The 25,478-nt window shown below is 31.9% G+C and overlaps 1 protein-coding gene across 4 annotated transcripts in view; it reads right to left on the bottom strand.

The window, feature by feature from the left end:
* Positions 1–3,965: 3,965 nt before the first annotated feature.
* LOC140671816 (protein amalgam) overlaps positions 3,966–25,478 on the bottom strand; it is a 218,230-nt gene continuing 196,717 nt past the window's right edge. The window contains exons 4-8 of one of the 4 annotated variants that reach the window (XM_072903441.1): positions 19,364–19,574; positions 17,894–17,953; positions 15,926–16,076; positions 14,977–15,137; positions 3,966–9,362 (exon numbers count right to left, since the gene is read on the bottom strand). In XM_072903441.1, coding sequence (XP_072759542.1) covers positions 9,262–9,362; positions 14,977–15,137; positions 15,926–16,076; positions 17,894–17,953; positions 19,364–19,574 — 684 coding nt within the window. In that variant the 3' untranslated portion in view covers positions 3,966–9,261. The remainder of the gene's footprint in view (positions 9,363–14,976; positions 15,138–15,925; positions 16,077–17,893; positions 17,954–19,363; positions 19,575–25,478) is intronic. The other 3 variants (XM_072903451.1, XM_072903461.1, XM_072903467.1) reach the window with 3 other exon arrangements.

Here is a 25,478-nt window from a genome sequence, read left to right as displayed (position 1 = left end):
ATTATATGTTACTTTAAAAAAGTAGAGTAGTTTTAGTTATTATTCTTTAAATTTACTTGATATTATGATACATTTCTTTGGATTATTAATATTTTTTATACAAGTAATATGAAATGTTATAAAATAATTAATATTACTTAACAAACTTTGTATCAGTGTATGTATTTTTTACTTAATAAACTTTATGTATGCTTCTATTCAACAGTTAAATTAAACTGTTTAATATCGTATCATATTTTATTATCGACATTTTTCTAATGTGAGACTCAATTAATCCATTATATTAATATCTTTATAATTGCAAAAAATATTTATCACAGTTTAATTCTTTGAAATAAATGAAGTCGATTCAGTTGTCACGGTGAAAAATGTGTGACAACCGCGAGAAAATAGCAAGTTCTTGATCTGATCAGATTCACCCTCAGCAGTTTACCTTTACCACAACCCTCATATCGTACGTTCACGCCCAACAAGATGCCGACGAGCTGGCCGAACAACTGATAAAATATCAGCCGTCTATCGAACTGTGTTTGTCGATATTTTATCCGTTTAATTGTTTTTCGATAGTCGAGAGCCCCCTGATCCGGCTTTTTGCGCACGATTGCGAGAGGTCAGCGAGACGTGGAAGGCCCGAGTTATTCGTTACAATGAAATTGGATTGCGCGTTAACCGATGCAAGATGGTAAAGTTTTATTGGCAGAATAATTTTTTCGCACACGTTGCACCCCGGAAATTAGCTGCCGTCCCGCAATCTCGTGTCAATGCCGACGTAAAAGCTCGCCCCGACATAGACGAATTGCAATGGTGCATTGCCAAAGAAAAAACGCGAATCCGCCGTTACGTGTCCTTGTTCTTTCCGCGGTAATACGCTCGGACAGTTTGTCTTTGTCAGGAAAAACCGTTTATTCTTGCATGTGTGGGTTATGATGATGCATGCTTTTATGCACCTTTATAGAACATTATAAATGCGAGAACTAAAATCACGTGGTGGAAAATACTGCTTTGTATCAAGGCAAATATGCTAAAGTTTTAGTTATATACGAGCTAAAATAATTCCAGAAAAAATCTTTCACGTAAAGTTTTTGTAAAGTTTTGTTACAAATACATTATTGAAATACACTAACACTAAAAGAGTTAATAAAGCTACATAAGCTTAGAAAATAGAAAGAAAAAATATATATAGAGCGTAACTGGAAAAACATATATGGCCTATAATACTGGATTCTTCAGTCAATTTGAAAATATTTTTTTCTCAGTGAAAATGTCAAGAGAGATTATCATTTTTTGTAAACTTTCAACTTTTGTCATTTTATATCTTTGTAACTAATTGTAAGTTTTAAATGAAAATTTTATTAAAGTAAATTCCATTTGAAATTAACTGAAGTGTTATAATTTTGTATATAATTTTGTTAGATCTTTTTACTTCCCAAAGTTTAATTTGCAGAAAAACCCTTCTTTTTCAATCGCTTATAACTCGAAAATTATTGATGCCTTAACATTTTGGTGAAGGAAAATTGTCTGCAAATTGGCCAGACAATTTGTCAATTTATGTCATATATGTTTTTTTCAGTTATACTTTGTATATACATATACATGTATATATATATAGATATAATTGTTATCTTATAATCAAGTTAATTTAATTTTCATATATTACTTTTAGATTATAAGATAATAATTTAACATGAGCGTCAAACTTTGTTTTGTATATAACTCAGTTGTTTACGTTCATAATCTTGTCATTCGCGCAGCGAGACTCGAGCAGAAAGGTAACGGCAGTTATTTTAATTAATGAGCATTAATATATAGAATTGATTAACTTCTATGATGACACATAATAATAATATCACAGCAATGGCTAAGCAAAGTGAAAAGATATAATATCTTTAACTGTTTATTAATAAGATGTATGTATATTTTACGACATTTACATATTGGAAATATAATACAATATATTGTATTTACAATATATATATATATATATTAATCTTTTCGCGATCCATTGCATTTTAACTACTCATTAACTCAATTCGCACTATATCGCATGATATCGAGATGCAGCCAATATTATTTTCTTTTTATAGTTTTCAGATATTTAATGAAACATCATGGACACAGCACAGATCAACTTCGAAGTCAAGTGACATTGAAATGTCATTTAACTAGTAAATAAATAAAGTCATTATTAATTTCGTTAGTAATAGCATTGCGAATGACGTTAATATAGCTGAATAATTTTCGAGTGCCGAGCAGATTATTTTTCACGATATAATGCGTATTGCGTATGATTAATTCAGAAGTAAAATCTCGGGCGATCATATAACAATAAATAATTCTCGCTAATAAGTGCCATAAAAAAGCAGCAATAAACATAGAAGGAAAAAGGAAGTTCTGAGAGAGCTCGAGCAACGGCGAAACAGCTGCAAGGTAAGCGATTTAAAAATTTATTATTTTTTGTAAAACTACCTACTTATTTTTATCTCCACGGTAATAGTTTAGTTAAATTAAATCCCATAATATAATGCATATGTATAATATTTTAAATTCTATTTTAAAATTCAAAATATGTAACATATTGCTTAAAGTAAATAATATTTTTATTATTTAATTTTTCAACAATTTTTAATATACGTTTTAATATTGTATAATATTGTATAATATTTTGTTTAAAAAATTTTAAGACAGTCTATGTCTATATCTATAATATCTATAAAATCGTACATAACATGCAAAAAAAGAAAACAGTAAACACACATCGACTATTCTCTTAAGTTTTGTTTTAAAAATACATTTATCAAACATCATTTACTTCTTTGCCGATTTCGATTTCCGTCCATACGTCTGACTGCCATTGTCTCTCTTCATTCAGTTTTGGAAATTCTCATATTCTCGTCTCGTTTTGACGCTGGCCGAAGCAATCGCGGCACGAATTGCGCGACAGCTCGCCTGATCCGTTGCGTTCGTTCGTTAATTGTCACGGTGGCGAAGTTGGAAACAGCCGGGTACACGTAGTAGATGGCCAGGGCTTACCGCGCGTATCGCGTTTAATTGTGCTGCAGTTTTCCCGCGCGCTCTGTTCGCCTGCCACTATCCAGCACGAAACATCGCACACGTGCGTCGGGAAAGAAAAATTGTGGGAACAATACACAAATTCACTGCCACCCAACGTCCGGAAGTCGCTCGATAGCTGTTCGATGCTTGCAATTTCGCATTCTAACCACATCCGATAAAAATAACAATCATTTAATATGACGCAATCTTATATTTTTTATAGTAACAATTATATATATATATGTGTATGTGTGTGTGTGTGTATGTATGCGCGTGCGTGTGTGTGTAATTAAAATAAAAATAGTTCATTTTTAATTTAAATGAAATTAATATATATTGTATAAAAGTTTAAAATAGAATTATAATGCACATGTGCATGTATCTAACAATACAAAATATCTCGTCGTTTATACAAATTGCCATATTGATGACATTGAACAGCAAAAATTATTTAAATATTTTAACATAATATGAAGACACTTAATATAAAGAGCCTACTATTTTATTTTAATTTTTTAAATTATTTTGTAGTGTTATATTAGAATCGTAATTTGTGTGTGAGTTGAGCAATTAATTTATCAAAGCATGTGTAAAAGTGATAATTTCGTCAAAATAGATAATTAAATAATTAAAAATTTTGGTTTTTTTTTATATTTTTAATATAATTCTATAATTCTTGACATAATTTAATTAAAATAAAATAATCGATCACCATATGTACCCAGACAAAATGTTGATCAATTTTAAAGAGTTCTATTTATTTTAAAACAGTATATTATTGATATTATATATTGTATATATTGTATTTTTTGAAGATTCTCTTTATTATTGCTAATGAGTGGAACTTTCTAAAAAAAATGTATAAATAAAAATATATTTTGAAACATAATTATGTGTTTTATAAAAGGCAGAATTCTTGAAAAACAACGTTTTACTTAGATACTCGTATGTGTTTACCTTTATTTGTAATTATTATATTTTAATCGATAGTTTCTAAAAGATAGAAATTTTTTTCTAACGCTTACATGGAACTAAAATAATAAATTTTTGAAGATCTGAAAAATAAAGAAAATAATATGAGATGATGAAGAAAAAACTCACAGGACAAAGTGTGACGGTTCGTGTACTTTGGTGTTTCAATTTCGCCAGACACATTTTTCTTTATTTTAACGCCATAACTATTTGTTTAAACTATCGAAAACTTTTATAGATCTATTTAAAATTAAGTCAGTATTCTTAATTGTTTATGAATTTCTACGAAAAGCTTTACACACACCATTAATGAAATTAAGAGCAGCATTATTGTAAATATTCTTACACATTTTTTAAAAATTCCTTTTTAACAAATTTTGAAGTGTATGTTGCTACAGATAAGAGATGTTTACTACGCATATTTCATGGTAATAGCATTTGCGTATATGCGTATTTTTCCATCTACTATTTTTCACTCATAAAACTGAAGCGCATTGCACACATGTGACATATAAAAAAATCAATATATACACGGTGTCTTATTTTAATCTACTATTTCTTTTATCTTTGTAGGGTAAGATTGAATCAAAAATATATTTACATAAAAGTTGTTTAATTCAAAGAGGGACATAAGTTGGAGCCATTGATTTGATCTTGGGTGTATATGCTAAAGTTATATGGAGATCAACTTAATTTTTTTTAATGGATCCTACCTTAAGTTTTTTATATAAATTAATTTTTTAATAATATTTTGCGTAAAACGTATATATAAGAGTGTATCAACTTTTGTTTGAACATATTTTTGATTTTACTCTGCAAAGATAAAAGAGGTGATAAATTAAAATGGAGCACCCTGTACATGAGTCGCGTATTAATTAAGACCAATCGTTTCCGTATCTAATTAAAAAAAGCGGCGTATTTTACTTTTCATATAAATATTTTTATATATTATAAAAAATACACAATATTATATAATACATTAATATGTATATATAAATTAATATTTAAATAAGATATAGAAGTTAATATAAATATAAGATTACAATTCACAATATCTGCGAAAGAAGATTAAATTTTGAGAAACATTTATCTGTGGTTGACAACTCTGTTATTTTCAACTATATATATTTTTCGGGCTTTACTCTCTTTATTCAAACGCGAAATTTAAATTGTTTTCTAGTCTTTATTCTCTCTTTCGCAATCGATAAAAAATTTAAATATGATTGTTAAAAATATCAACTATTAGAAAAATGTACAAAATCGAACTTTTTAAATTAGCAATATTGTAAACTTAACTGTTGTTTATGTTATGTAAAAAATATAATATACGCTTGATAAAGAAAATGACAGGAAAAGCAAGTAGAAAAAGTCTGTTTTTTTTTTATATCATTATTACATTTATTGAAACAGTATCCACGTCGATGGGTATTTTTACAATATAATATTCTATATCGCATTTTCGCGCGTTTTTAATCTTGTTTTTTTTTTTTTTTTTTTGATTCATGCTTAAGTTCTCCTATAACATAATATATTATCGATTATGAATTGTATGTACAATGCAGTCTAATTTCTTATCTATATAATGTGCAACATTCTCCGTAAGTATGCGAATCGCAGATGTCGATTATCTAATTCACAAATAGGTATACCCCTCTCGATATTTTTCTGTTTGATCACTCTTTACCCACAGGAATATTATTATTAAATCTCACAATTGAGCTACATATTTTTTCTTGTTACAAAAAATTACAATAGAATCTTTTGAAAAACAGTCGAAATGGAAAACATCGCATACATTTTTTTTCTATTGAATTAAACTTGATTAAATATGTATTTGGATTCTATATACAGAAATTGCTCGATGTATAAAGATATTTTTTTATTCATAAAATTTGACTTTTCAATTCATAAAAAAATTAAAATTTTCACTTTTCACTTGATCACTTTTTGTATGATTGCACTCCAAATCAGTCTCTCCGTACCATAGTGTGATTCGCAATTTTTCAGAGTACATATAAAATTTGTAATTAAATATTCGTTCATTTAATAATATATATCAATATAAATTATGATACAAATTATACATAAAATGATAAACACCGCGATATTTCTCCTCCGATTTTGATTTTTTTCTGAAATTTCAGAAATGATGGACAATCCTCAACGATTAATAGATCTTAGCTTGTATTGTTTTCCGAGCTACGACGTTATAAAAAATCTATCCTAAGAGATCGCATCTTAACATGTTAATTATTATGATATATTTCTTTACTCGTGTTACATTACATTTCGTAATAAATCTATTATCTATTGATTTATCGCTATATCCTATATTACGTACAATGGATTATTTAATGATCAGATCTAGCGTCTTGCTTTCTCTCTTGTATTCTTTTTTTCTCGGAGAAGACGATTTAGATTGGAAGAAATTAATTGAAAAAGTCATTAAAAGGTATTTAAATTTTGTTAAGCTTAAATCGAGATGTAATAGATTTAGTTAAATAAACAAAGGGTCGAATAATTAAGCATTTATCTTTAGAATTTGATGGAAATATGTGATTAGATCGACACTAAAGTCGGAAGACCACTGTAATTTAATATTAATGAACAAAGTTTATGATCAAGTTAATGAAAAGTGAAGTTTTAAGCGTGGAATTATATCAATTATATATAAACTTATTTAATTTACTTACAAAGTGCAATAACCAGTAAGTCACTAAGTTTTCTTAAAATGAAAAATTTGGATTATTTAACAAATTACTAAATTTGCTTACACAGAAAAAATATAAATAAACTATATAAACATCTAAAGTTTCATATTTTTTTATTGTAAATAATTTTAATAGATTTTAACAACATATACAATAAATTAATTCCGCATAAGTAATATAATAATATTTTAGAAAATTTAAATGATTTATTATAAAGACAACTTTTTATTAATTTTGCAAAAGAATTTTTATTTGTTAGAAATTTTATCAGTTTTGCAAAAAAACTTTTATTTCTCTTATACTTATATTTTTTGATCTCTCGAATTATACTTTCCGTATATCGACGTAATATTATCATGATACGTAATGTGAACGCTTATTATTGATCTATTTAAGTACATATATATGTACGTATTATCTTTTCATACTCTTTTATCTATAAACGAGCTTCGTGTTGTATACACTTTAAAAATGTCCATTATCCATGATCGATTGATGTTAATTGATTATATTTTGATTGATCGGAGAATTTATTTTGACGCGTATTTTGATTCTCGAAAAAATTATTTTAATATTTTCAGAGCAGAGTTCGAACGAATTTCTGGAAATGAATGAAATAATATATGATTGGAGGAGAAACATTACCCTTGTGTATGGCATTTTGATAATCAAACGACAAAGCAAGATATCGCATCGATCTTGCGAGTCATTTAGTATTTAACATTTCTGCTTGCAATAAACAAACAGAAACATATCGAGAATAGACCTATCTACTACCATTACTATGACGATCAGTTTTCGTAATTCGCTCATTTTTTTATAAGATAACCGCGTATACTGTAAATATTCTCTTGATATTAAAACAATATTTTAACAACAATCATACTTTATAAATCCTTTGTAATAATGTTTTATAAATTTTTTCAGAATTAATTTTTGTTTGCGCACGCGATGACGCGCGTCTTTTTACGTCTTCGACTAGTTCACAGTCAATTAATCATTTAAAATATTGAAACTAATTGTTTTAAAATGTAACACGCATGCGTATTAACTCTCTTTTTCTTTCTCTCTTTAAGATAAAAACTCTTTCGTAAATTATTTCTTTGTTTTTTTTAAATACATTTTAAAGTAAAGATTAGGTTGTCAAATTTTCAATAACATTAAATATTTGGAAATTCTGAAAAGACGACAATTTCGCAATTGCCTGAATTAATTGAAATTTCATACCACAAGAATAAAATATTTTCTTATATAAATTTCCAATTTTTTATATAAATATTATCTGGTTTAAATTTAATTCCTATCTTTTCATGATAAATTACTCTTATGGTTCTTTAAAGAAATAACATCAGTGCACATCATATTTGCAAATTATGACATCTATCTTAATAGTGTTTTTGGTAATATGTGTTTAACAAAAATAATAAAATTAAGTCGAAATTGAGCATAAGTACATAAGCACATGTAAATCAGAAAGTATATATAATTTCTGGCATGAATCAAATTGAATTATGCCCAAAAATACAAACATAAGTTAGAATTTTCTAAAAAATTTACATTATGTATTATAACTAATATAAAATATATACAATGCCCACAAACACAGATCAGACGCGCGACGGAAAATGATGGTTAGTCACGTGACAACTCTCGCACGTGCATTGTACTGTACAACAAGGTCGCGGTAAATCCTATATACGTTCGTTAATTGTTTTATATACAAGAGAGCTTTAACTATCTGATAATTATTACGCAAGTAGTTGACAATCATTAGATTATAAACTTTAATTTATGTAATAATTATCTCATAGCTATCGAACGGATCCAGCCATCGATACTCGATTTGAAAACATTGGAAATCACGATAGATCATGCGACCGATCTTTTATTCCCAGCACATTATAACTTTATTGATCGATGTGGAATATTCTACGAGGCCCTTATTAATTTAATTAAAATACAAATCCTAATTGCTCTCGCAACGAAATCACGAGATGAACAGTTTCTTCATTACTAAAGAGAATCCACGCACATTCGTTGAGCCACATGTAACACATGTCGATTTAATAAAAAGCACAAGTGCGAGAAAGTTCTTTTGGCGTACGATCAATCATGGCACCACTAATATGTAATTCGAGAATGGTCGTCCGGGCACACTTTTCGCATTTAACACGACGATTTCATACAAAAGAAGATATAGTCTAAGACAGATTTTCGTGTTAAAAACGTACGTGTTAAAGATTGTCCGCCACTGCGTCCCTCACACAGAACTCTGGTTAGCTGCACGTCGTCTGTATTGTTCTCTCGTTCGTCACTTTCGAGCACTCGATAAACGGATACGGGCAGCACGTGATGGCGACGAGTGAGTTGAAAGCGATCTATCGCAGTCGCCGAGTTTCCCGATTTTTTCGTTTCGCGACCGTCGGCCTCCGCGTTTACTTTCGATATTGTCGCGACCGTCTCGACGCGTTTGACACTTCTTTCCCTTTTTCTCCCGTTTAAGATGTACGATTCACAACATGGCTGCTCACCTTAGCAGATTCGCGACTATGAGAGTGATGCTAGCGAGCAAAATAGTCGGGGCTACACCGCAGCTACCACCATGTTGCATCGCCGCTGGATGTTCACCTAAAACAGAAACGTGCAAACCGCATCTTTAGTCCAGCTCAGCCTCCAATTTTGTACAGTAAGTATATTAATTATTTTGTTTAGCCATTTGTATTGTTATAGGGTGATATATTTATCACTTTTACCGTATTTCTTTTTTTTTTAATCTCAAATGTTTTTAATCGTAAATATTGTCTGAGATGACGTGTTTTATTAAACGTTACATTAAAAGATAATAATTAACAGAGAAGAAACAATAAATGTGAATATTTTTGCGCATACTTTTCTAATGCAGTTATTTGTCACATTTAGCTGCAAGTAATAATAGGGAGTTTAATAGTTGTTCATTGCGGAGGCAGCACATATAGAAAATTGTTGGCAAGAGTTAAAGCAAATTTTATGATCCCAATAACTAATTCTAAATAAACTACGTCACAGACTCGTTACATTGAATATTATCTCGGGTAGCTACATAACGGAAGAGTTTAATTGCGCAGCCCTAATTAGATTCACAATGTAGGTTAATCGTTCGTATAACCCGTTAAACGCTAAGTAAGAACTTTCCAGCCTAATGACAATCTCGCAACCTAGGTTCTATATGAAATAAGCGGAAAATTGGGAAAATAAAATACAATAAAACAAATTCGTCTTTAAAACGATCTAATGATTTAACGTATTCACACGTGGTTACAAATAACATATATATTACAACAAGGATTAATCCTTTGATTGATTAATATTGGTTAATAATTTAATTATGTTGGTTACCTAGTATTGCAAATTTCTTAATAAGATGATACTTTAATTAAGTATTCTTTATAAATGTTCTTTATAAATTAAGACGTGTTTTACTATATATATGTATTTTTTCGCACATGTAGGTTACAACGTGCAATAAATGTATAAAAAGCGAGCAACTTTTATACGTCGCTATAAGGTTCAGACAGGAATAATGCGTTTGACGCACTGTTTATGCAATGTGCGTTCTAGCAGAGTGTAAAACGTGCCATAGCACGAGTTTCAAACGAAATATCGCTCTGTTCGGCAATAACTGCAGCTATGGCGAGCACCGCATTCGGGGGCGAAACAGCAATTTCTCGCTCCATGACGACGGTGCGCGATATCGCCGTTGCGCACAAAACATACACATACGTACACACACACACAAACACGCACACAATGGCAATAAAGATAATCACTGGTCCGGCGGTAGGAACATAACGGCAGTCCCGCATCGTGGTAACCGGTCGCTTGCCGGTCCCGCCGGAAAGGCCGCAATTTACGAGCAAATTGAAAATCTCATTTGACGGAGTTATAGGACCATTATATCGTGTTTATCTGGCCCGTTATCGAAAAATGACACCGGTCCACGACACTCGAAACGATTGACGGTGGGCATAGGCGGCCGACATGCGTAATTGCGTTAATGCGCAGATAGTACGTGTTGGAACGGATAGCCCCGGGGTCGCCCCGTACGGGTTTATCGGGAAATAATTGAAATTTGCGGTCAATTTTGCAGAGTAATCAGCTGTGTTTGAAATAACGTCGATGGCCGATGCGCCGACCACCGCGACCGGGTGCGCCCCGTAAATTAATTATGCAGACGAACTGCGCCGCATTAATTTTCATCCGGCACCGGAAGCGGCCGATCCGCGGTGTGAGGCGCGTGCTCAGCCGGGCGTTTCCGGACGAAAGTGGGTGCGATCGATGGGTGATTCGAGGGAGGAAAGCGCGCCGTGGTCGGACAGCGCGGGGAAACGGACAGAGCGAGGGCTGCGTGGAAACCGTGAAAACGTCGAAGAAAGCTTGTTAAGTTCTGCAATTCGATTGCCGTGCAAACGCGCGGTGTACGTGGCGGGAGATCTAGTTGCCTAGTTACCGAAGGGGTTTGTTGATTTTTGTAGCACTCCGACATGGGGCATGGGGCGCTTCGAAAACATTAATTTAATCAAGAGTTGAGAGGAGAGGCCAGCGGTATTGTAAATTTATTGCGCTGTTGCCCAGGATGCATGCTGCGTCATGGTCGAACGGAGCAAAATGAAAGTTGTCGAATATTGATGCAGTTTTTTTTTTTTTTTTTTTTTTCACTGAATATTATGTAAACAGAGACATCATATAAATAAAATAATGACAATATGTTTATATAATAATTATAATTATTCCTATAATTATTTTATGCAAGATATTATTTTCCTTTTAAAAATTCCTTGTTAATATTAAATTTCTATATTTGTTAAGAAAAAATTAATTCTAGTTATGCTACCAATATTATTACATAAATGTAAGCATTATTTTGGTATATATTAATATATTACACTTGGTATGTATTTTACAATTACGTATATTTTAGTTTGAAGTCATGAAAAAATTCTCAATAATTGAATTATTTTATAAAAATTTATAAATATTTATTATAATATATAAATCTCTTCACTTTGGGTACACGGCAGGATGCGCGAAAGTTGTCAATTTCGAACAGCTGCAACGAGTTTCACGAGATGCGCGTGCCAGGACAGCAAGCTCACAATGATTGACAGGTTGGATTGGTGAACTTGCCGAACAAGATATTACATGTGTTATCGCAAGCGCACTGTGCCGGCTGACAATAGATCAAAAGCGGGAGTATATGCGTGCGGTGCCGAGTACTTGCTGCGACTCCAATATACGAACCTGTCAAACTTTATGACGGGGGATTTCGATACTTGATGAATGAACGCATCCCATCTCTTTCGAATGTCACATTTCAGGAGCCTAGCTTCCTGTCATCAAACTTGTGTCGCGAATACGTGAGCGTTTATTAATGTGAAATTTGTCGGTCGTGCAAACATAATCTAGAAGCTACCGTAAAATTTGACTATTCTTCTGACTTTTTATTCAGTAGATTAAAAAAAAATGAAATAGATAATGCGCGGAATTTCTAGATTCTTTGTCTACGAAAAGAAACTAAAATTTGTTAAATTCAACTTCTATTCTGTGTCGTAAAATAATAGAATGTAGACTGCTAAAAAGAAAAAGAAATTTAGAGATATAGTTACTAAACTAAATGCATAAAAAAGGTTTAAAAGTCTTGGATAACATAAATATCCTAATATTACGAATTAGGATATAAAAATAATAAATATTTATGTTTCAATAGTAGAAATAATTTTGATTTAGAAGTAAAATACAGAAAGATTAAGGACGCAAACAGAGAAAGCGAGAGAGACAGAGAGAAAGAGAGAGAGAGAGAGAGAGAGAGAGAGAGAGAGAGGGGGGGGGGAGGGAGGGGGAAAAAGAGAAGTAATTTAGCTTTTGCTGTAATTTAATTATACTAAATAAATAATTAATTAATATAATAAATAAATGTGTGTGTGTGTGTGTGCAAAAAGCTAAGTAATCATACGATAATAATGTATCAAATAATTACAGTATAATTAAGAGGAGTGTAATATATTTCAAATATGTACTTTTATATGTGTACAGCTAAGCGATGGATAGTGACGTTGAAATGGATTACCAACCGTTTTAATGTCCATTTATAATATTTCGCTTGCAAAATATAAAAATGGAATATACGCAAGCAAATTTATTAAATCATTGAAATATAAATTTGCATCTGCCAAAGAGATGGCTTGCAGATTTATGTGGAGTAGAGCTTTATTGTAGCCTTGACAGACAGAAACTAATATTACAGCATTTTACTAAATGTTGTAATTTTATTATTATGTGATGTAATAGATTTTTTTAAATATTTTTATAAATATTATGTATAATTTCTTTATGTTATTATGGATTATAGACCTAGGATCTAAAAATATTAAATTTAAATTTAAATATAAAAAAAATATGTACATGCTATAAAAACGAAAACTTTGTTTATATTTTTGTGTATATTAAATTAAATATGCAATTATTTACAAATATATCTGTGTTATTATTTAGAAATGTTTTAAAATCAATTTAAAAAAGGCATTGCAATACTTTTTGAAATTTATGAAAACAAAACTTATATTGAGATAGATTTTAGAGAATGATTATATGCTAATGAAATAACTTTCAATTTCTTAATGATGTTTTATGTTTTCAAATAATATTGTATATTTTTGAAAAATCACAAATATTACTAAAATAAAAAAATTGTTGGAATCAACGAAATACGAAAGTCAATGCGTAGTTGTATATTTAATCGAATAAATTCACACGAAACTAGACACCGAATTTTTTCCAGATACCTCTAAAACAAATATCATGCAAATCCGGTTGTAGTTAATCGAAAACAAGCGGTTAGCCGCGAGCTCTGATCGAATTGTGATATAGTGGACGTGAAAATGCGGCATTACAAGAATGCCGACATGGAAATGTTTATACGCCAAATGCTTGGAGATTTTCTTTTTTCACATGCGATGGCTCTTGAGTGTGCGTGTGCACGCGACGTTTATCGAAAAGCGTGCACATGACGCAGCAACTCGACTTGACTCGGCTCGACTTGCTTCTCGTGCTTCTCCGCCGCGTCGTGGAAGAAAAAATTAAAGCTACGAAGAGGAGAAAAAAATTCGACCATATCGAATCACATGACGCAAGAAAGATTTTACACCTAATATTTTACCCCAATAAAAAAAAAAAAATGAAAAAAATTTATTCTACTAAATATTATAGAATAATTGATACTAATTTATATCACCAGTAATGAAAATTATACAATGATTTATTTATGCGACCAAACTGCCAAATCAAATTTATTATTAAAAGGTTGACATCGACGACGTTTCGATCTTTGGTTTAGGTCTTTTTCAAGTCTTGATTGACGCTGACGGTTTGAGGTATTACAGATCGAACATTAAACTTACACGTCAGAAAGTCGATTAAGGATAGAATAATTTTGCGATACTGCAACAATAAAGAAGCTTACCAAAGTACTAGCCATACTACTAGTAATATCGAGACAATAATGTCTAGATAAAATATTGCAGTTTGATATTTCTATTGTTTGGATAATTCGCTTGCTAAATGAATTACATTGTAGTGTGGAGCGTGTAAATTGTCGAGAACTTGCCTCTGACTTTGTTTATCGAGCGAAAGTCTCGAATGGTTTGCAAGTGGCATATCGTGTTTGCTGAATAGAAACTAATTGATCTTTATAAAGCAGTAAACTTTCAGTTTAAATGTCATGCAATTCAATGTACATGTAATTTAATTTGCATCATATTATCTCGCTACCTCTCTCTTTCTTTCTTTTTCTCTTTCCTTCTCTCTCTTTCTCATTTCGTAACTAGTCAAATAATAGATGAATAAATCTACCAGCAGTAAAAAGGAACACCCTCCACGAGATATGCCTAAGCATGAATATTAAATTCGTCATATTTGCCATGATAAAATTCGTCATATAAATGCAACGCATTTGCATTTGTTGAAAATTTAGCAACTTATCGCATCGTGTGGGAAGCGGCTTGGTAGATAATACTCGTGATATATGTAGGTTCTCCCTAGTGTCGGGTTATCTGAATATTTTAACCGCGAATATTCAGACGTTTTCATCGCGATATGTCATTAAGCAGCCCTGAGTATCCGAATATCCGGATATCCTACTGCCGGGTACATTGCGAGGCGAGAGATGATGGACTGCCGGATAAGTCCGCGTCATAAAAAAATCGCTTACCATTCAGCACGTGGACCATTACGCTCGCTGGGTTCGCGTTGCTAGGGATGCAGGTGTAATTTCCGCTGTCGGTCAATCTGGCCTGTGTCACCAGTAGTCTGCTCGTCGTGCCGGTATCCGTTTTCTCCGTCTCCAGGGAAACACCGCCCCTGCGGTGAACACTGAATTATCGCAGATACTTTGACGTCGTTCTCGTCACACACATCGCTACTTTATGATTAGTTCTCTCTGCAGAGAGAAGACGTTGCTTTAAGCGAGAAACGTCAATAGCAAGCATGATTGTAACACAAATGGCAACGTAATCGCGCGCAGTTCAACGTTTGTCAACGGATCTGACGATCCACGCGCGTGGTAGGAATGAAAAAAAATCACATGTCTTTCAATAAAACTGATGTCTATATTAATGTATCGCTAAAAACGCGACAATTGCGAACGTATCGCAAAAACAAAATCTGTCACGTAACGATTTTAACAAGTGACATTATAATTCTTTCTGACAATACAAGTGACAAATCTCGTCATCACTGCAGAGAGAAAAAAAAATGGTAGAGAATAATTTTTATTTCATAAAAAACGTCATCTCCAATCCCTCTAAACTAATCCGAATAAAATTGCCGGATTAAAGATTGTTTGCTTTTTCGATTTTCTACGATACTTCTCGGGATTGACGGGCCTGAAAAGATTAAAGACGGGATGTTCTAACGCTTTCAGTTTGACGATACAAGTAAAGTAGAGTAGAGATTTGAAAAACCAACTCAAGCTTCCCTTCTTGTTTGTCGAGGCGAGAAAACGCGAAATATCACTAGGATCTCGTTTGATTAAGTGATAATGCGGTAATATTCACGAGCGAACAGAAACGTGCACGTGTATGTGTATATGCGCTCGCGTGTAAAGAAAAAGGAGGGTTACAGGGAAGCGAAACTGAGAACTCGATTCTCGCGGCTTGTACCTGGGACTGTCGAAATCCACCACGGCACCTCCGTGATGCCACGAAACGCTGCTGGGAGGTGTACTTCGTACATTAACTTCACACGTGAGGCTTATCGTGCTACCCTTCTTTACGTAGACGTCTTCCGGCCCCAGAATTGTTGCCTGCGCAGCTGCAACATACGTTAAAAACCGTACGCTTAAATATTCCGCATTCCTATCCACGTATATCTGCGCTAATTGATGGATTGGAATTAGGAACATGTCAATATTAAAGTCATTTACTAAAATGAAATTTATAATACAATTTTACCAGCACTATTTTTACGGTTTGTTTTACTATATGCTTAGAGTTTAAATAATGTACCGTAATTATGATAGCATGTTTAATATGAATGAGACTACTATTAAAAAGATGACAAAATTGATACTATATTTTTTTATATCAATAGAGTTTGTTAAAAAAATTTATTATGTGTCATATTTTTATATAAAAGACTAGAAATTTTTCTAATATAATTTTTCTTTCTTTGCTCGCAGATTTCTATTTTTGATACAAAAATCCAATGTTATATGCATATGTTTCGAAAATTTAATTGTTAATTCTATATTATTATTAAAAAATGTGTATGAGATGCATTATTATTTTGTAATATATATAATTTACATATAGATACATATAATTTTTACATATAATTTAATTTTTTATATTTTCTTTTATAAAGATAAATATTAAATAGAAGAATACAAACACATACATACATATTAACATATGAATAACATATTATTTCAATATATGTTATGAGGCAAAGAAAATTATGTAATTTTGCATTAACATCAATTCGACAAAATTTTAGTCACATTTAGATAAAGTTTTTTTTGCTATGTACTGATATAATTTTTATTTCCAAGGTCACTATATGTTGCAAAGTTTGAAAATATTGTTGATGAAATGAATCGATTTAAACGATGCGCTTTTACATGATAAATTTTTAACTTATATTAAAAATTGCTTCTTTAAAATATTGATAACAATGTTAATTTAAACTTAGGAATTTAGAATAAAAGCAAAATTAAAACTCTTTTAACTTTAATAAACTAATATAATCTAGAAACTAAAATATACTAATTAATTTATAAAAATATATACACATAAACCAATTTAATATAGCAATATAATAGAATTATAATATTCTAGAAGCATTAATTTTTTAAAGTGCATTATCAAAATCGTAAAATATATTAATCTGTCAATGTCAACAATGACCTGCTAGGTCAAGACAGGTTTTCAATTAGGCTAACAGTACTTACTTGCTACTCGAATTTTTCTCTGCAATTATTTTAGGAAATATAAAAAAACATATAACATGCAAATTTCTGAATTTAGAAATTCTAAAAATAATTATAAATTTTCTAAATTATATATATATATATATATATATATATAGAAGAATGCAACTCTGTTTATTAGAGATAAAATATTTCTTCATCGATAAATTCTATCGCTAACAGTTATCTACAAATCCAAATAAGTTGAGGCCATTCAATTTTTATAAAAACTTAATTGAAGAAAGATTTTCGTGTTATGTTCACGTCAAGTTTTACCGTTTTAAAAACAACATCTGGTTGTCGAACGGTTCGCCAAACATTTAACGCATGCTATATTTACGAGTTGCAATATTACTGCAGATAATTAGCACGTGTTAACGTCAGCCGTATTTTCAAAAAAAAAAGTATTTATTGACAGTTTCGAACATTTCACGTAACAATGTCTAAACGAAAAGCTGTCTATGTGTCCCTTCTCATGCTACGACCTCAACTCATTGACGAATGAAACCTACTGGGCTCGATCGTTCATTTGTGTTATATATACAGAAAAAGATCCATGCAGAGTGTTATTACACGCAACTAAATATTGCAAATATAAAATTTCTAGCTGCTAGCAAATTTAACAGCTTGGAAAAGGAATCTGCTCTTGCGTGAGTCTAACCTGAGTTGAACGTCCGGTGAATGGCGTTCGGTGTGGTGGTGGCAGGGACAGGGGCACTTTCTGGAATGGGAGGACAGAAAAGATATCGAGTTAATCGATTTCGTCGAGATCTATTGTTTCGGGGCTGGGAATTGAACTAACGTCGAAAGCACTACCGATATATATATATGGATCGCGTATACCTGCGAAGTTTCGAACAGAAAAAAAAAAAAACATTGTCAACGAAATCATTTATTGCATTCTGTTTTCTTTTGTTTTTTATTATGCATTTTTTTGAACGTATCGATATAGTGGAGCTTTGCCGATTTCCAGTTTAATATATTAAAGATTTTTGTCTCTCTCTCTCTCTCTCTCTCTCTCTCTCTCTCTCTCTCTCTCTCTCTCTCTCTCTCTCTCTCTCTCTGTCTCTCTCTCTCTCTTAATAAAATAGAATTTTATTTATAATTTTAATTAATCTTGTTTAGATCTTCTGGAGTTTAATTGATAACCAAATTAATAAAATCAGATTGCTAGTATTGTACATATCTGTTTAAGCTCACAGATATTTGTATAATAGATTTTTAATTAGAAAACCCCGTTCATGAGTTCTTTAATACAGAAATTTTAATCATCGAGATATTTAAGCAAATATCGCGTATATATGTATTTACGTTTGATAGACGAAATCGATACGGTGCGCTGGTAATCAAAGTGACTGCGATGTTATGCGATTACTCGATTAGAGCAAAAGATGCAACAAAACTATTCGATACTTTAAGATATTTTTCACGTAACAGACATGCAAGCGAAAGCATTAATCACTTTGGTCATGCTGGTGCGTAATCGGATATCCAGCAGTGTCTTTCCTGATCAATCAGGTGATGGACACTTACGAAAGCGTTCAGGTATTCCTTCATCTATTGTAAATTACGCAAAATATTTACAGCGGCATAAAGTCACGGAATCTAATTTAACCCTTTCATAGTTTTTCATTGATTTAATTGAAATTTAACAAGGAAATTAAAAATATTTTAGAATGTTGCAGTAATCAATTAGTTTCAAATTTGTATTCACAATTATAAAGTGTGTATAATTTAATATAATATTATATATATATATATATATATATATATATATATATATATATATTTATAATAATTTATTAATTCATTATAAATACATATTAAAATCTATATTTAGAGAGTATTATACATATATTTTTTAATATAATTGATTGTCTTTTTCATAAAGATAAAGAATGTGTGTATATGTGTGTGGGTGTGGGTGTGTGTGTGTGTGTGTGTGTGTGTGGGTGTGTGTGTGTGTGTGTGTGTGTGTGTGTGTGTGTGTGTGTGTGTGTATTATTTTGTCCACCATAAAACTTATTCGAAAATATATTTTATATATATTTACATATTTGCTTTTTTATTAAACAATCCATGAAAGGGTTATCTGATAGACTTCTTAGAAACTTTACGACCTTGATTTTACCTTCAACTTTTAACATGAAGGCTAAGTTCATTTTGGGCTCGGTGTTAACCTGGCATTCGTAAACCCCGGCGTCTCGCGGTTGGACGTAATTGATCTTCAGCGTCCATTCGTCGGATGCTTCAGGGTGCTTAACGGAAAATCTTGCGTCTCCTGTGTAAGCGTGGATCGATGACGTCAGAATATGCAAATCCCTCTTACGTATCCAGGAGACCTGCAACCAAAGTGAATGCCCGATTAGACTTTATCCGCTCGAAATCCGACCATCAATTTGCCGATTTGAATAATTGATACGATTATCTAAATATTGCACGTCTATTTTCCGCAAAATATTATTCGCAAAACTATAAAACATCATTTGCAATAAATTATACATTATACATTAATATCGGTAAAGAACTTCAAAGTTTCAAGAAAATTCAAGAAAATTTGCGTGAGATATTATTAATTCATATTTATAAGTCATATTTACAAGATAAAAAAAGTAAATAAATGTTAATCCTTCGTTGACGGACAATTTGAGTCATATTTTGATTTATTTATCAATAACATATGGTTCTGGCAATGAAGGGTTAAGCTCCGTTGACCTAAATAGATTAATTTACACTAATTAAGCTGATTTCTCTCCCAACTAAAATATTTGTTGAAAAATAAAATTGAAAAAAATAAACATACAGTATTATTTACTTGTTTATTCCTATAGAAACTATGCGATCTAATATTTTGTTGCCTCAAGCTTTTGCTGCTATTCAATTTTAAACCAAAATATTATTCTATTACATATTTCCGGAACATATGTTTTCAGATCAAAATACAGCGATTGTACAAGCGCAATCGGATCTGATCGACCTTAATTCATCAAATGATAGCAATCAGCCGATAGCGCAATTAATCGACTACCGGTTAATCAGTATCCAACTATCCATTTATTTGATCAATTATGTCAGCCGTCATTAACCCCGAATACTGCCGCCTCATTTGCTTTAAAAAGCAATGTTCGCTTTCGGTCGTTTCAGCTGTCATTCTCCATTGTTAGCGGAAATATTTCGAATTCAACAATAATTTCCGTGGCCGCGTAAGTGTGTAATGCGTCGACGATCAGTTCAACCGGCCATTGTTACAATGCTTTTTGCACAAACATGTGTAACGTTTTGTCACGTAAAAGTTAAATATTGTCACTTCGTGTTGCATATAAATATTATTACGTTTCATCGATGTCGTCATCAATTGTTGATCGAATAAGTACGTCGTTGTAATAAGTGAATTATCACTTGGATATACATCAAAATTTGTAATCCGGAATCGTCACCACTTAGTATATACATACATGTTTGTATGGCATTGCAAACAAAATTACGTTTTCGTGGTAAAGGGCTTTGTCTGTCAAGTATGCTACAAAGCAATTTTAATGACTTTTTTGATTTTCTGAACTTGCAATTAACGTCATAATTGTGGTTGTATCAAAAGACACATGTTTTCTGTGCTTTTTATATATCCTGCTAAAAACTCTACATTACTTTGTTAGAATTATTTTAATATTATAGTGAAAAATTTTAATAAAAATATGTAAATAAAATTTAATGATAAATCAATAATTATTTTTTATCTTATTAGATATTTTCATGATTTTTAGAGTTGCGATAAAAATAGTATAATATACATGTGATTTAATTTCACGATTTTTATAAATAATAACGTCTTGTTTATTTTAGTATTTAGACTTTTTCTATCATTAAGTTTGATAAAAATTGGGTTTCTTTCACAAAATTGAGTCACATGTTCCATTTTGTACATTAAGTTTGGCAAGAAGCCGTAAACTTATCTTCAACTGCTACAAGTTTGATTCCTTCTAAACTTTTCATTTATCTATTTGTCTCAATTTTCCTTCTTCTCAATGTCTTCTTACGATTTGTCTTTCTTTGATGTTTCCTTTTTTCGTATCAAATAGAAGAGAATTATTACATATAGATTACACAGGACTATTTTAATCTTCATTCTCTTCAATCGCAAATTGCGTAATGTTTATCTAGAGGTGCTTTATATAAATTCGATATAAAACAAGAAATTCATCTATTCGAGGGAAATCCTTCGTAGGTGATCGCGATGAAACATTCTCTCAAATTACTTGAATTTCTCGATTGTCTCGAGCCGTTACGACACCAGTATTGTTTAATCGATGACGATGGCGCACGTATAACGACCGGATTGGAAAAACGCATTAAGTCTCCTCGCGTCCATAAGGGTAGCGTACGAGATGGCCGTTAAAGGTTTGTCTCCGAGCCACCCCAACAATTATAGAAGTACGTGCCTCCGACGAGCACACCTACAAGGTATCCTCGGCATCCCTTCCAACTCGCTATCGGAGCTGGTACTTCTAACCCTAGCAACGAGGAGATCGTTAAACGTATGTTCTTCCCGGGAAGAGGACACTCTCATCCCTCTCATTAATTATTCGCTGCCGCAGCCTTCTGGTAACCACCTCATATCTAGAAGGATATAATCCTTCCATATGGAAGGGACACATTGGATAAACGAAGTTCTAGATATTAGCGGCTGATAACGGTTGATTTTCTATCTGGAATGTACATATTAACCCATTTTCTTCTTCCGTATTGTCATTGGAATGCTTTTAAAATTTTTCACTTGCAAACAAATAGAATGTCTAAAAATTGTACACATCCGTCCGTAAAAATATATGAAATTAGAAATTACGCTACAGCTCGCTTAGTCTTTATTTGATACATTAAATTCTGGCATTTTAAAATTTGAACAGTCTACATGCGGCAAAATTATGTAAAACTGATAACAATTGTGAAAGCTGTAATTTTTCCAAAGGATTAGAAGACAAAATAAGAAATAGAAGACTTTTTAATATAAATTAAAAATACGCTCGCTTCCTTTCTTTTATCGTTTAGCATCTTTCTTCTTCACGATTATCATTTCGCGCCTTTTATATCTATGGTGCACCTTCGCCGGAGAAAATTAAATATCCTTTAGCTTTTAGGTTTTGCCCTCTGGGTCAGAAACCTTCATAATTTAGCCACGAAAATTTTATAGTTCCAAACTCTTAACTAGCCACTGAGATTACGAGAACAGGAATGTTACGTGCTCGACGCGTTATCGTGTCACTTTATTACAGCGATAGTAAGATAAATAAATGGGTTACGTTTGATGCATTGCTTACGTTATAATGCTGTTTGTAATGATGTCTAAGTAAGTGTTGAAAATACTTATTCTTCTTAACAACTCTTGAATAAACCTAATTTAAAGATAATAATATTTAATAAAACTAAGATAAATTAAAAAAAAATGCCTTTGGAGATATAAATATGTTGATATGTATTGTATCCATTTGATATAACTTGATTAAAACTTGTATTATTCTGAAGACACAACTTTGAAGCAAACATCTCGTTTCTAAGCGTTTTGAAATCAAACTGTCCGAGATTGGATTATAATCTTTGTGTGACACTTCTCTAAAAACAATTAACGCAATAAGTCACGAGATAACCAAATTTATTCCACTGCTTCCAAGCACAAGAAATCCTCTCTTTCTGCCAGTAACGAGAAATTACGAGGAAACAGAGGATAGTGCTCGCAATGTGGCGTCACTTTTAGAAATCAACGCGTCTCTGACGTACGAATAGTGAAAGGAATGAAACGAAAGCATCCTTCTCGCATGCTCTTCTCTTGGCTTTTTGTTCGTCGTATCTTGTATATATCCTGCAGGAATATCTGACAAGAGAGAGAGTATGTGTATATGTGTGCAAGTTTACGACTAACCGGATGGTACATAAAACATTTCTAAGCACAATTTGCCAGACGGTAACCGGCGTAAGCAACCTTTCAATGCTTTTGGCCTTTTGCCGCCTGCACGAAGATTTGTTATTTTCTGCTTAGGTCAACCTGAAAGCAGCCTGGAAACATGCCTCTTTGTGCGGTTATATGATGATGCGCGTCGTTCAGCAATCTCTATTTCCCTTTAATTCGTGGCAAATAGCTAGACTGAATTATAAACACATATAACTACTAAGGGCGCATAGGGTGAAAATTACATTCCGATTTTAGCGCTAGAAGCATGATAGCCATCAATTCGATTTTTTTTTTTTTTAAATATTACTTCAATGCGTTTTAATTTTGAATAACGGCTGATATTTATAATACCACTTCGTCAATAATAAAATGACTGGTGTTTGCTGAAAACGACATGGAAAATGATTGCAATTTATGAATAACGTTTGTCATTATTATGTAAAAAAGTTTTTAAAAAACTCTCGTATTTGTGACTTTTTTGCTTTCTTTTATTCTCTTTTACATAAATACTGACGTTTTCACCCTGTAAAAATTCCATCAATGCCAGCACAAGTTTTCTTAACCATTCACTGTAATCTGATGATATAAAAGGTTCTCTGCAGATATGCCGTGCGACAATTTCAATGCGAATGTGTCGTACGAATTGCAGATAAATTCTATTTACGTCTCGAGTCTCGATATATAATACAAGTAGTCGCACTTTTACACAACAAGTCAGTCGACATGTTGTGCCACAGCTCGAGTTCTCGTTTCTTTTTCCTCCAGGTTTTTTTTTTGAGTTTTCGTGGAATCTCGGGACGCAGTCAGGCATGTCGATCAATTTAGCCAAGACAGCTTGTATCCGGTCGGTTTTGTCTCAAGCGTGAACTAACAGACAATATCGACTGACGCGAGTGAAATAAAAAAGTGGAAAACAAAAATTTAGAAAAAGCTGCTTGAGAGCTCTGACACAATCCATTTACTCGTCAATTTTTAATAGCAGTGCTGACACTTTCGTTGTGTCAAAAGCTTTTGTACATGTCATTTGATATAACATCGAGAAAATTATGCAGATATAAATCTCAATTTACTTAAGCTTAAATGACATATACATATATCAATAAATAAATATTAAATATATAATTTTCTAAATATATATATTGTAGCACTAAATTTTTTATAGTTTAAAAATTTATATTATATTATTATTAACATATTATATCTAAAAATATACATTAACAAAGGTAGAGAGAAAAATAAAATATTGTTTTAACTTGTTTAATAAATTATTAAAAAAAAAAAAACAAGAAATATATAATTTATATACATGTATTTATTTATTTTTAAATAAAAATTGTTTAAATAACTTTTTTAAATTATATTTTTTAAATATATATGTACTATACATATTGTGATGGAATATAAGAATGCTTCTAACAATAAATAATATTAATATTTGATATTACATTATAATGTAGATTGTGAGCTACCGTTTCTAACATTATATAATCTGTTCGTTCCTCAGGTAGAAATTGCAAACGTGCGTTGACCGCAAGTAAATACTACATATTGAGAGGAACTAGAACATTAGCAAAATCCATCCGACCAAAACTGCAAAGCCGCATTGATCACCATTATGATGCACTCGCAAAATTGTCAAACAGTCTGCACCGCGCGAATCATTTCACACGCGTAGCAACATCGGTGAGAAGCATGCAGCACGATTATTTTATCGCGCCATAGTCGGTACAGTGAGCGATAGAAATTGGAGATACCAATTAGCAAGAGGTATCAATTTAATGGCCCCTCGGCATCGTTCGTCATCGCTGTTACTGCGGTGAAATGCGTCCGACATGGGTTGATTATCGTCGCCGTCGTTATCGTCGTCATTACTTGAATACCCTATCGGCCGCTTCAACCCCCCCGCTTGCCTCCTCTCTCATTTCCCTTCATCCGCTCTCTTTCTCTTGCATATCTGTCCGATTTTGCCACGACAACTCTCTCTCTCTCTCTCTCTCTCTCTCTCTCTCTCTCTCTCTCTCTCTCTCTCTTTCTCTCTCTCTTTTGCTCGCTCGCTCGCTCGTTCTCTTGCTCTTTCTATCTTGTTTGCTGACGAGAGCAGCATGCAAATAATATTCGCTCATGATAATAAATTAACTACATTTTATGTGCAAATAAATTGATGCATTATTATGACATCTTGTTTGCGTAATGTTTTGTAACTAATTTTATCAGTGATTTTAATGTTGAATTTTCAGAGAATCTGTATGTTTTTGCGGGTTGATGAACAAACTGCATCACGGCATGTTAATTTTAGAAAAGGGGT

The sequence above is a fragment of the Anoplolepis gracilipes genome, chromosome 1, assembly GCF_047496725.1.
Source record: "Anoplolepis gracilipes chromosome 1, ASM4749672v1, whole genome shotgun sequence".
NCBI lineage: Eukaryota > Metazoa > Arthropoda > Insecta > Hymenoptera > Formicidae > Anoplolepis > Anoplolepis gracilipes.
Note: the sequence above shows the minus strand (reverse complement) of the source record. Positions and strands in the feature narration are given on the sequence as shown.